Here is a 12,104-nt window from a genome sequence, read left to right on the forward strand (position 1 = left end):
TGTTACTCTATGGAAAACAACATAGTGTCTCTCTAACTCTGCCGCCCCCAGCTTCCTGTGGGGAAGAACAATCAGCCTGAAGTGCAATTTAAACCCTGCATCAGCTGACTGCGATTGACTATGGCAGTGCCTGCATTGGGCTGTACATGGGCACCATGGGCCGAACACAGATTCTAAGGGAAGAAAAGTCACAAGTTTATTGAACAGCAATTTCATTCCAGGCTCCACACCTGGGCCCAGGAGTCACATTTCACAATGTGTCCTAAGGGGCCAGGAACAAGTGGATCCTTTAAAAAACCCACATGGAAAGGCCTGTCGGAGTCTGCAGCGCCCTGCTGACACATGCTAGCGCGATGGAACCAAAGGCAAACTCACCTTCCTCGGGTTGTTCTTTTCGACCACTCCATCGCGATCTGCGTCGACGTCCAGAGAGATCCCTAGGAACACAACACATCTGGTCAGATCACTGCTCATCTGAGAATAAGAATTGAGGGCTGGTGCAGTGGGCAGAAGTGGCAATAAAACAATCTGCATGGAACTTAATATTCAGTGGATGTGACAAACCCATTTTACAGATTTATAAGTTGTAAAGCCAGAAGGGACCACAGTGATCATCTAGTCTGACCTTCTGTTCAGCATGGGCCAGAGACCATTCCTAAAATAATGTCCAGTGCAAAGCTTTTCGAAACCTATCGCATCTCGATCTACAAATCGTGAGTGATGGAGAAGCCACCACGACTCTTGGTAAATCGTTCAGCTGAGCGACTTGGGCTCAGTCTAAGGCGTGCTTTCCAATCCTTCCGTTGGCCTCATAGAATCATAGAATATCAGGGTTGGAAGGGACCTCAGGAGGTATCTAGTCCAACTCCCTGCTCAAAGCAGGACCACTCCCCTCATGGCTCTCCTCTGAACCCTCCCCAATGTATCAACAGCCTTCATGAGTTGTGGACGTCCCTTCTGAAATGCCTGGGAGGCAAGTGAGTTAAGCCCTGAAGAGAGACCAAGTCTGCACTGGCCCCCTCTGCATTCATTCAGGTGACCAATCTCACCTGGGTTTCGGGGCACTCCAGGGGCAGGCGCTAGGCCTGTTCATTAAGAGCAGCCACACTAGGCGCAGCTGCGCCCAGCACTGGCATCACATCATGAGACAAGAGACACTGGTGAATTCCCTGGCCGCTCCTTGGCTCAGTAGCGGAGAAATTGTGGAGGCGACGCCCAGTGCTGATGTAGCAGCATCCCCTCTTGACAAGACAGTTTGCAGAGCCCTGTGCAAAGTGATGCAGAAAGGGCCCCATCCAGCCCCCTCCCAGAGCCCCGCTAGGTCTCGCTGCCTCCTCTGTTGTCTCCTGTTGAAGACTCCCCAGTGGCCGTGGCATTAGGTGAGCTGGGAAGCCTGAGGGGGAGCTTCAGTGCACCTGCCTGAGCAAGGGAGGGCAGGACGGGCATTCAGGAGCCGATGCGCCACTGATTTTGCTCCTTGCAGAAGCATTTACACCCGTGATTTGCTGGCACTGGGCAGGGAGAAGGGCAGGTGTGTGCGTAAGGGTCCTAGAATCACACAGACATTAACGATGCTTTATACTTCTCCAATGTATCCACTCTGGGGACTCAAAGTGATTTATAATGAAATTACCCCTCTCACATGGGCGCTGATTATACTAAATGGGGAAACTGAGGCACAGCGAGGTTAAAGTGACTTGCCCAAGGTCATACTCCTCAGGGCTTTTGACTCCCCTGTCTGTGCCTTAACAACAACCCTAGCTGTCTTCCAGCAGCTAGCTCGTACCTAGCACTAGGCCTTGGTGTGAAAAAAACGCCCCCCCTGAGCGCTGCAAGATACAGTGCTGTAAAGCACCAGTGTAAACAGTGCTGCTCGCTAAGCCCCGTCAGGATGTGGTTTACATGCAGCACTGGGAGAGCTCTCTCCCAGTGCTGGCGCTGCGACCACACTCGCACTTCAAAGCGCTGCCACGGCAGCACTTTGACGTTTCAAGCGTAGCCATACCCTTAGAGAAACTAGGTTGGTAGCATTTCCCCCATTTTACAGATGGGGAAACTGAGGCACAGAGAGGGGACATGACCTGCCCAAGGTCACCCAGCAGGCTAAGAGCAGAGCTGGGACTAGAACCTACATCTTCTGAGTCTCAGTCCAATGCTCTATCCATTAGGATACCCTGCCCCCTGCAAACTGCCCCTTTGGAGCCATCACTGACTGGAGCGCAGACCAGGCCTCTCCCTTTGTGGCTGCCCTGCTGAAAAGCACATTTTCCAAAGGCACTCGCTCACAGCTCAGGGCACAAAAATAAAACCCGCGCTGTCATGTGCTCTGCCAGGGTGTTAGGCAGATTAAGGGGAAATGTCACAAGGATTGTTTTCACCGGGTCCAGGACACTTCAGGGAAGCAGAAGAGAAAGAAACTACGGAGCAGTTGGCTCTTCTCTTTCCCTTGTCTTTCCCTCTGGTGCTGCCCAGTAGCCAGATTCTGCCTAGGCTGGAATCATTTCTGGTAGGACCTGGCCCAGTGGCTAGAGCACAGGACAAGGAGTCGGTGTAACCCTCCTGGGTGTGTCTGTCCCAGCTAGTGGCGCTGAGACCACATAGAGGTTAATGAGTCTGCTACAGCCTTAGCTAGTAGCCATGTGGCTTTTATCTCATGCAGTAGAGGCTGATGCACTAAACTTCAGTGGTCCCAACTTCAATCCTAACGACCAGGGTCTGTCGGTGTTACACCAGGACTCCTGGGTTCCACTCTGAGATCAAGGAGTATGTGCAGTTCAGTGGGTGTCAGGATGCCTGTGTTCTGCGGTGTGACGTGAGGTAAGCCGCCTCCCTTCTGTGCCTCAGATTCCCCACCTGTAAAAATGAAGATAACGCTCACCTTTGTAAAGAGCCCTGCCCTTGCACAAGATCTGTAAGTGTGAGCGCTTGCTGAGGGAGGAAGGGCTTCAGCCGTCACATTAGAAAGGCCTAATCTCCCCCTTTCGTGCCCCCCGGCCCCAGATATTATTTCACTCCTCCACACTGCATGTGGGGCATGGTTTACTACAACTGACCCCTGGAAAGCTGCTGCCTCTAGTCAGCCTGCAGGTCTGAGCAAATAATTGAGTTCTCCATTTGGTGGTCAAACCGAAAAACAGAAAAAAAAAAGTTCAGCTAGTTTCAAACCAAAAATGATTTTCCCCCTGTTCTTCCTCGCCAAAGGGGAAAACTGAAACATTTTGTTTGCATTGAATGAAACATTTCAAATGTCATTTTGAATGGCTATTTTCTAAACAAAATGAAACATTGCTTGCAGTGTTGTTGTAGTTGCATTAAGAGAGACAAGGTGGGGGAGTAGGGTTGCCAGGTATCCACTTTTTTTTTTTTACCAGAAAGCCCTGTTGAAAAGGGACCCTGGCGGCTTCAGTCAATAATGGTGACCGGGCCGTTAAAAGTCCAGTTGGCAGCACAGCAGCAGTAGCTCTCTGCCTATCCTAGCGCCACGCGCCACCCTTGCGCCAGAGTGCTGGCTCCGCAGCTCCCATTGGCCTGGAACCGTGACCAATGGGAGCTGAGGGGGCGGCACCTGTGGGCGCAAGGGTAGCACGTGGAGCCTCTCTGGCTGAACATGCGTCTAGAGGCTGCACAGACCTGGCGGCCACTTCCTGAGAGCCAAGGTAATCGCCGCCGGGACCCTGTACCCCACACACCCCAATCCCCTGCCCCAGTCCCCCACAACACACCAACCCTCTGCCCCAGCCCGGAGCCCCCTCCTGCACCCCAAACCCCTCATCCCAGGCCCCACCCTAGAGCCTGCCCCTCCCAGCCAGAGTCCTCACCCCCTCCCGCACTCCAACCCCTGCCCCAGCCCGGTGAAAGTGAGTGAGGGTGGGGGAGAGCGAGCGACGGAGGGAGGGGGATGGAGCGAGCAGGGGCGGGGCCTCAGAGAAGGGGCATGACAGGGGTGGGGCCTTGGGATGGGGCGTGACAGGGGTATTTGGTTTTGTGCAATTAGAAAGTTGGCAACCCTATGGGGGAGGTCATATCTTTTATGGACCAACTTCTGTTGGTGAGAGAGACAAGCCTCTGCTTACAAAGAGCGCTCTTCTTCAGCTCCGGAAAACGCTGACATGTCTGAAAAGAAAGTCGAGGGTTTTGTTTGGCCAAAACTATTCGCCAAATTTGACCCAAATTCATGAACAGTTTTGGCGCCCCGAAAGATGCATTTTTTGGACCAATTTCTATTGGCCAAAAAGATTTCACTCAGCTCTAGGCACAGCACAAGCTCTCAGCTACAAGACAAGTGGTACAGATCCCGGACAGACAGGCCGACAAGAGGTGAAATTCCAGCCCAGGACTGCAGCTTCCCGTTTCCATAATGCAGCCTTCTGTGGTAGCTTGCGCGGGAGAACCCAGATCTCTGACTTTGTCCTGTTCAGTGCTGGCCCTAAACCAAACCAGCTGGGGCAGAAGGTTGGCTTTGCTCTTCCAGCGTGACAGGAGAAACTGAAGCCGGGAGCAAATATTTAAAGGCATGTACTGATTACCCCACCAGAGACGTGAAACTTCTCAAAGCTGCATGCTGAGTGTTTAGCAGTCTAACAGACACAGGGTCAGTTAAAGCCAGCACCTAGTCTCCTGTCCAGTTATCTCCCAGGAGGACATGCTGGTTTTCAAACATGGGCAGGTGGGTACATAGAGGTGTGCATGTTTCAAAATTCATATCCGATCCTCAATAAAGAAATGGCTGAGGCACCGTTTCAGCTCATGCTCAAAGGCATTAGTGAGCGATCGGGGTTTTAAATCAGTGCTCCCACCGGGACTAGTCGTTTTCACTCACATAGCACTTAGGGTTGCCAGGTGCCTGGTCAAAAAGAGACCCTGGGGGCTCTGGTTGGCACCGACTGAGCCATTAAAAGTCTGGTCAGCGATGCAGCTGGGGCTCGGGGCTAAGGCAGGCTCCCTACCTGCCCTCACTCTGCGCTGCTCCGGGAAGTGGCTGCCAGGTCCCTGTGGCCCCTAAGCGCACGGGTGGCCAGGGTCTGGGAGGCTCCGCAAGCTGCCCCTCCCTGAGTACTGGCTCCGTAGCTCCCATTGGCTGGGAACTGTGACCAATGGGAGCTATGGGGCTGGTGTCTGCAGGCGCAAAGGCAGCATGCACTGCGCAGAGCCACCTGGCTGCCCACGCACCTAGAGGCCGCAGGGACCTGGCAACTGCTTTCTCGGAGCCGTGGTGAGCACCACCGAGACCCTGCCCCCCTCCCATACCCAACCCCCTGCCCCAGCCTGGAGCCCTCTCCTGCACCCCAAACCTCTCACCCCTCCCGCACCCCAAAGCAGAGCCTAGGGTTGCCAGCTGTCTAATCACACAAACCCAAACACCCTTGCCCCAACTCCTCCCTGAGGCCTCACCCTGCTCACTCCACCCCCCCTCCCTCCAGCACTTGCTCTCCCCCACCTCCACTCACTTTCATGGGGCTGGGACAGGGGATTGGGTTGCGGGAGAGAGTGAGGGCTCTGGGCTGGGGGCGAGGGGTTTTGGAGTGTGGGAGGGGGCTCTGGGCTGAGCCTGAGGCAGGGGGTTGGGGTACAGGATGAGGTGTGGGGTGCAAACTCTGGGAGGGAGTTTGTGTGCAGTAGGGGGCTCAGGGCTGGGGCTCAGGGTGTGGGAGGGGAATTGGGGTGCAGACTCAGAGAGGGAGTTTGGATGCAGGAGGGGGCTCAGGGCTGCGGCAGGGAATTGGGATGCAGGGAGTGTGTGAGGAGTGCAGGCTCTGGGAGGAAGTTTGGGTGTGGGAGGGGGCTTGGGCCTGGGATGCGGGTTGGGGTGCAGGAGCAGGTTTGGGATGCAGGCTCTTGGAGGGAGTTTGGGTGTGAGATGGGGCTCAGGGCTGGGACAGGGGGTTGGGATGTGGAGGGGGGTGAGGGATGCAGGCTCTTGGAGGGAGTTTGGGTGAAGAAGGGGGCTCCGGGCTGGGGCTGGGGTGCAGAAGGGAGTGAGAGGTGTGAGCTCCAGCCGGGGCAGCTCTTACTTTGGGTGGCTTTCAGTCAGCAGCACAGCGGAGCTAAGGCAGTTTCCCTGCCTTCCCTGGCCCTGCACTGCTTGCGGAAGCAGCTGGGCCATCCCTAGGGGAACATGGGGGGCTCTGCACACTGCCCCTGCCTGCAAGCACCACATCTGCAGCTCCCATTGGCCGCAGTCCCCAGCCAATGGGAACTGTGGAGGTGGTGCTTGCAGGCAGGGGCAGTGCGCGGAGACCCCCTGCCTACCCCCAGGGGCTGCAGGAACATGCCTGGGATTCTGGGAGTGGCACAGGGCCAGGGAGCCTGCCTTAGCCCCGATGGACTTAAAACGGACTAAAATCTCCTGGTTTGGCTTCAGTAGCCTCTGGGAGATAGAGCCCGATTCCAGGAGACTCTCAGCAAAACCGGGAGGGTTGGCAACTCTACTGGAGCCCCCTCCTGCACCCCAAAGCCTTCATCTCCCACCCCACCCAGAGCCCACACCCCCAGCCGGAGCCCTCATCCCAACCCCCTGCCCCAGCCCGGTGAAAGTGAGTGAGTGAGGGTGGGGAAGAATGAGTGACTGAGGGCTGGGGGGATGGAATGAGCAGGGGTGGGGCCTTGAAGAAGGGGCAGGGCATGGGCTGGGCCTCAGAGAAGGGGTGAGGCAGGGGTGTTGAGTTTTGTGTGATTAGAAAGTTGACAATCCCAGTAGCACTACACATGCAGATGGCACTTTACAGGCATGGAGGGGTGGTAGGAAGTTCTACAGAAAATCTCATTGCCCTCTATGGTCCTATCACCACCACCCCGTGTCCTGGTCATGCATCAGTGGTGCACAGTGACATGGACAGTCCCAGGCTTCTGCTACAAACCCCAGGAGACCCTTGGACCCCACCCAAGTACAGAACCTTTGCAAGCTCCCTAGCCACCACTTGAAACCTTAAAACTCCTGCTCAGATGGTCCTGCCATTTTTACAGACATCATCACCCCGACCCCCTTCGTTTTCAAAGTGGGATCTAAGCGGCTTAAATCAGGGACTTGGGGCCAGATCCGAAACCCACTGAAGTCAGTGAGAGTCTTTCTGCCCATTTCAATGCCCTTTGGATCATGCTATAGGAGCCAGATTCTGCTCTCGTTTACACAGGTATAAAGCAGGAGCAACTCCATAGAAATCAGGAGTTACTTCGGATTTCTACCGGTTTAAACGAGAGCAGAATCTGGCTCCTCTGGCATGATCCAAGGCGCATTGAAATGGGCAGAAAGACTCTTACTGACTTCAGTGGGCTTTGGATCGGGCTCCAAGTCCCTGATTCAAGCCACTTGCTCCTGGAATCTGCAGCTATCCATTATCATTACTGTAACACCCAGGAGCTCTCGCTGTGGAGCGGGACCCCAGCGTGCTCAGCGCTGTACGGATACCAAACAGAACGACAGTCCTTGCTCCTCCGGTGATAGCCAAATGGGCGTGGTTCCGAACGGCACGCACTGAGGCCGGTGGCGCCTCCCGAACAGTTTCATGGTAGCAAACGCAGTGGTTTCTTGGTGCCCAGTGTTGGATTTCAGCGCCTAGCTTTGCCACTAGCTGCCTATTGCAGCACGTCGTGCAGCAGCAGGATTTGCACTGCGGGTGTTTCTTTTTAAAGGCATCTTGCCATGTTATAAATAGCATCTATTGAGTCGGGAAAGACCAACCCCCTCGTTAGGAAAGGAATTTTTGGCTGCAACTTCGCTCAGCCTTTAGGTTATCACCCGGCTTGGGAAGATAAAAATCTCATCCTCATACTCCTCGCTGGTGCGTCCTTACCCTTGGCATCGCCTGCAAGACTCCTGTCAACTTCCATTACGCAGGGCTGCAAATTTGCACTTGCAGTCCCACCGAGACCCCTCGCCCCAGTAAGGGTTAGAGAACAGGAGTGGCGGAAGCTTCCTAATGGGGGGGGTGGGGGAGGAGGAGGAAATGGTACCTGAACTGTGCCCCCCCAACTGCCCCTTCCCCAAGCCTCCACCCTTGCGCTGCCCCTTCCCTTGAGGCCCCTCCCTGTTGCTCATCCTCATGGCCGGTAAAAAGTGGGTAGGCCCCCATTAGAGAATCAGGCCCATAGCGTGCCACTCCTGCAATTGGGTGTGTGTGGATGGATGCTTGCACCTGTGTGGAATCATAGATCATTAGGGTTGGAAGGGACCTCAAGAGATCATCTAGTCCAACCTACTACTCAAAGCAGGACCAATCCCCAAATGGCCCCCTCAAGGACTGAACTCACAACCCTGGGTTTAGCAGGCCAATGCTCAAACCACTGACCTATCCCTCCCCCCAAGGAGCCCTGCTGAAGTCAAGAAAGACCCTTCTACAGGATCAAGGCCCTGTTTTGTAGCTATGGGCCGGATACAAAATCTCAGATCTAAACGCGCCATAATTTTGCAGTGTCGTTTGGGGAAGAGGTTGCCATTCGTCATGTGTTTTTGTACGACACTCCTGAGGTCCCTTCCAACCCTGATACCCTATGAACACAAACAGCAATAGGCCTGGCTCCTGACTGGGCCTGGAAAGCGCTACCACTTTACAAAGAAGAGAGCCCCTCTCTATTAGTAAATCAAACTGCAGCTCATGAATATAGATCACTCTCACTGTACACTGCATCAGTTTATTTAGTCACTGTCATAACTATAAAGGGAAGGGAACAGCTCTCCTGTGTACAATACTATAAAATCCCTCCTGGCCAGAGACACCAAAATCCTTTTACCTGTAAAGGGTTAAGAAGCTCAGGTAACCTGGCTGACACCTGACCCAAAGGACCAATAAGGGGACAAGACACTTTCAAATCTTGGTGGAGGGAAGGCTTTTGTTTGTGCTCTCTTTGGTTTGGGGGTTGTTCGCTCTTGGGTCTAAGAGGGACCAGACATCAAGCCATGCTCTCCTAATCTTTCTGAACCAGTCTCTCATATTTCAAACTTGTAAGTAATAGCCAGGCAAGGCATGTTAGTTTTATTTTTGTTTTCTCAACTTGTAAACATCCTTTTTTGCTGAGGATTTTTCCTCTGTTTGCTATAACTTTGAACCTAAGGCTAGAGGGGGTTCCTCTGGGCTCTATGAATCTGATTACCCTGTAAAGTTATTTTCTATCCTGATTTTACAGAGATGATTTTTACATTTCTTTAATTAAAAGCCTTCTTTTTAAGAACCTGATTGATTTTGCCTTGTTTTACGATTCAAGGGGGTTGGATCTTGACTCACCTGGAATTGGTGGGAGGGGAAAGGTGGGGGAATGGTTAATTCCTCCTTGTTTTAAGATCCAGGGGTTTGGATCAGGGTTCACCAGGAACTTGGTGGAGAAGTCTCTCAAGGCTACTGGGAGGGAGATAGTCTGGGGGGAAGGTAGACAGAGTTTCCCAAATAACTCTAAAGGATTAAGGTGGTGGCAGTAAAACCAGATCTAAGCTGATAATTAAGCTGAGAGGTTCTTATGCAGGTCCCTACATCTGTACCCTAGCATTCAGAGTGGGGAAGTCACACTGATCACGGTAACACACTCGATTTTATTCAGTATTAGCAGCAGTATTCAATACAGTTTTTCCTCTTTACAAGCAAATGGGTTTGGGCCGATCACAATATTCTGCTCCTAAGAAGTCACAGCTCCAAAGTGTTTAATAAAGGCCCCAGTGCCTCCCACAACCTTTCCGTTTGCTCTCCACCTTGCCCTCAAACTCACTGCTTCTCCGCCACCAGTCGCCTTTTGCACACATACTTCGAGGGAGTCATTTTTCCACGGCTGCTTGGGACTGGAGAGATGGCTTCAGTATATCAGGTTTCCAGACACATTTCAAGACATCACATGAAACAATTCTGTCCCTGCGTAAGCTGTTTTGCTGCTAAAGGCGACAGTAGAAACAACTTGGGAAACAACAGTTACATTTGAGTGAATTTTACACGAGAAAAAGAGCCTCTAGGCCCAGCGCCAAAAGCAGCGGAACCTCAGCTAAGGACGGTGAAGACAAACTACCGCCATTTCCTCTGCACTAGCCCTGTGCAAACCAGATGCCACGGCTAGGTTCTGATTTGCATTCTGCAGCTGTGACTCAGAAGCAAATCAAATTGACAACGCTGCTAACTGGATGTATTAGCGTAACAAAGCAAACGCCTCCTCATTCTTGTGTGTCTGCAGGGACAGCATCCAGGCCATGCAGAAAAAGTCAAGCATTTGTATTTCAGACGTGTCTAAAAGTTGCAGCTGGGATCAGCGCCCCATGGTGGTAGGTGTTGTATAGACACATCTCAGAGATGCTCTCTGCCTGGAGGTGCTTGGGCCCAGATCCTTGATTTCAATGGAAGTTAGGCATCCCTAGGATGACCAGACAGCAAGTGTGAAAAATCAGGATAGGGGTGGAGGGGTAATAGGAGCCTATGATAAAAAGACCCAAAAATCAGGACTGTCCGTATAAAATTGGGACATCTGGTCACCCTACATCCCAATACCTTTGAGGATCTGGGCCCTGCAGGATAAAGAGACAAAACAGACAAAGGACTGGCAGAGAAAATGATCCCTATTTTACAGGAGGGGAAAACTGAGGCATAGAACGTTTCTCACTTGTATTTTTGGAAGTGCTTGGCACACACAGGCAGGGCCAGATTTTGAAGCATTCAACTTCCATTTAGGCATCAAAGCGAGAGGCCAGCTTTTCCAAAGAGCACTGTGCCTTGGGCACATGCTTCTTTGCTGAGCCCTTTTAAAAAAAATCTGGCCATTTGCATCACCAAGGGAGCTGCTGGCTTGTTTGAAAATCTGATCCCAATGGTGGATGCTGAGCCCTGGATATTCTCAGCATGGGCTCATCTGAAAACCTGGATTTAAGTGACTTGCTAAGGTCAGCCAGGGAGGCTATGGCCAACCCAGGAATTGAACCCAGATCTCTGGAGTCACAGACAAGTGACTATCACAGAAGTATCCATGCTTGCCAAACTGGACAGGCTCTGTCACAACTATAAAGGGAAGGAAACAGATCTCCTGTGTACAATACTATAAAATCCTTCCTGGCCAGAGACACCAAAATCTTTTTACCTGTAAAGGGTTAAGAAGCTCAGGTAACCTGGCTGACACTTGACCCAAAGGACCAAATAAGGGGACAAGATACTTTCAAATCTTGGTGGGGGAAGGATTTGTTTGTGTGCTCTTTGTTTTGGTGGTTGTTCGCTCTTGGGACTAAGAGGGACCAGACGTCAATCCAGGCTCTCCAAATCTTTCTGAACCAGTCTCTCACATTTCGAACTTGTAAGTAACAGCCAGGCAAAGAGTGTTAGTTTTATCTTTGTTTTCTCAACTTGTAAATGTTCCTTTTTGCTAAGAGGATTTACCTCTGCTTGCTGTAACTTTGAACCTAAGGCTAGAGGGGGTTCCTCTGGGCTCTATGAATCTGATTACCCTGTAAAGTTATTTTCCATCCTTATTTTACAGAGATGATTTTTACCTTTCTTTCCTTAATTAAAAGCCTTCTTTTTAAGAACCTGATTGATTTTGCCTTGTTTAAGATACAAGGGGATTGGATCTGCACTCACCAGGAATTGGTGGGGGAAAGGAGGGGTGGATGGTTAAATTCTCCTTGTGTTAAGATCCAAGGGGTTGGATCGGTGTTCACCAGGGAATTGGTTAAGAAGTCTCTCAAGACTATCCAGGGAAGGGAGCTAGTATTTGGGAGTGGTGGCAGCAAAACCAGATCTAAGCTGGAAATTCAGTTTAGGGGTTCACATGCAGGTCCTCATATCTGTACTCTAAAGTCCAGAGTGAGGAAGGAACCTTGACAGGCTCGCACAGAATACTTGCTCTCAAAAAAAGAAAAAGCCCCAGTACTCTTATTTTTTCCATCATCAGGGAAAAAGCCAAGAGAGTAGATGGTGTGCCTGGGCTCGTACGTTTTCATAACAATATTGCAGCACAGGATTCTCACCTCCCAGTTGTGTTAGGATTACCAATGAGTCCAGAGTATAACCCCAGATCAGAACACAGAATCACTGAGATGTAGGACTGGAAAGGGAGAAAACAAACAAAAAAAAAAAACCAAAAAACAAAAAACCGACAGATCTAGTCCACTCCCCTGCCCTGAAGCAGGACTAGGGCCTGGTTTACAC

At 51.8% G+C, this 12,104-nt stretch overlaps 1 protein-coding gene across 1 annotated transcript in view; it reads right to left on the reverse strand.

The window, feature by feature from the left end:
• Positions 1 to 12,104, reverse strand: part of PADI2 (peptidyl arginine deiminase 2) — a 78,425-nt gene that overhangs the window by 38,795 nt on the left and 27,526 nt on the right. Inside the window, exon 4 of the mRNA XM_030537593.1 lies at positions 376 to 437. Coding sequence (XP_030393453.1) covers positions 376 to 437 — 62 coding nt within the window. The remainder of the gene's footprint in view (positions 1 to 375; positions 438 to 12,104) is intronic.

This window comes from Gopherus evgoodei, chromosome 18, assembly GCF_007399415.2.
Source record: "Gopherus evgoodei ecotype Sinaloan lineage chromosome 18, rGopEvg1_v1.p, whole genome shotgun sequence".
In the NCBI taxonomy this organism is placed as follows: Eukaryota; Metazoa; Chordata; order Testudines; family Testudinidae; genus Gopherus; species Gopherus evgoodei.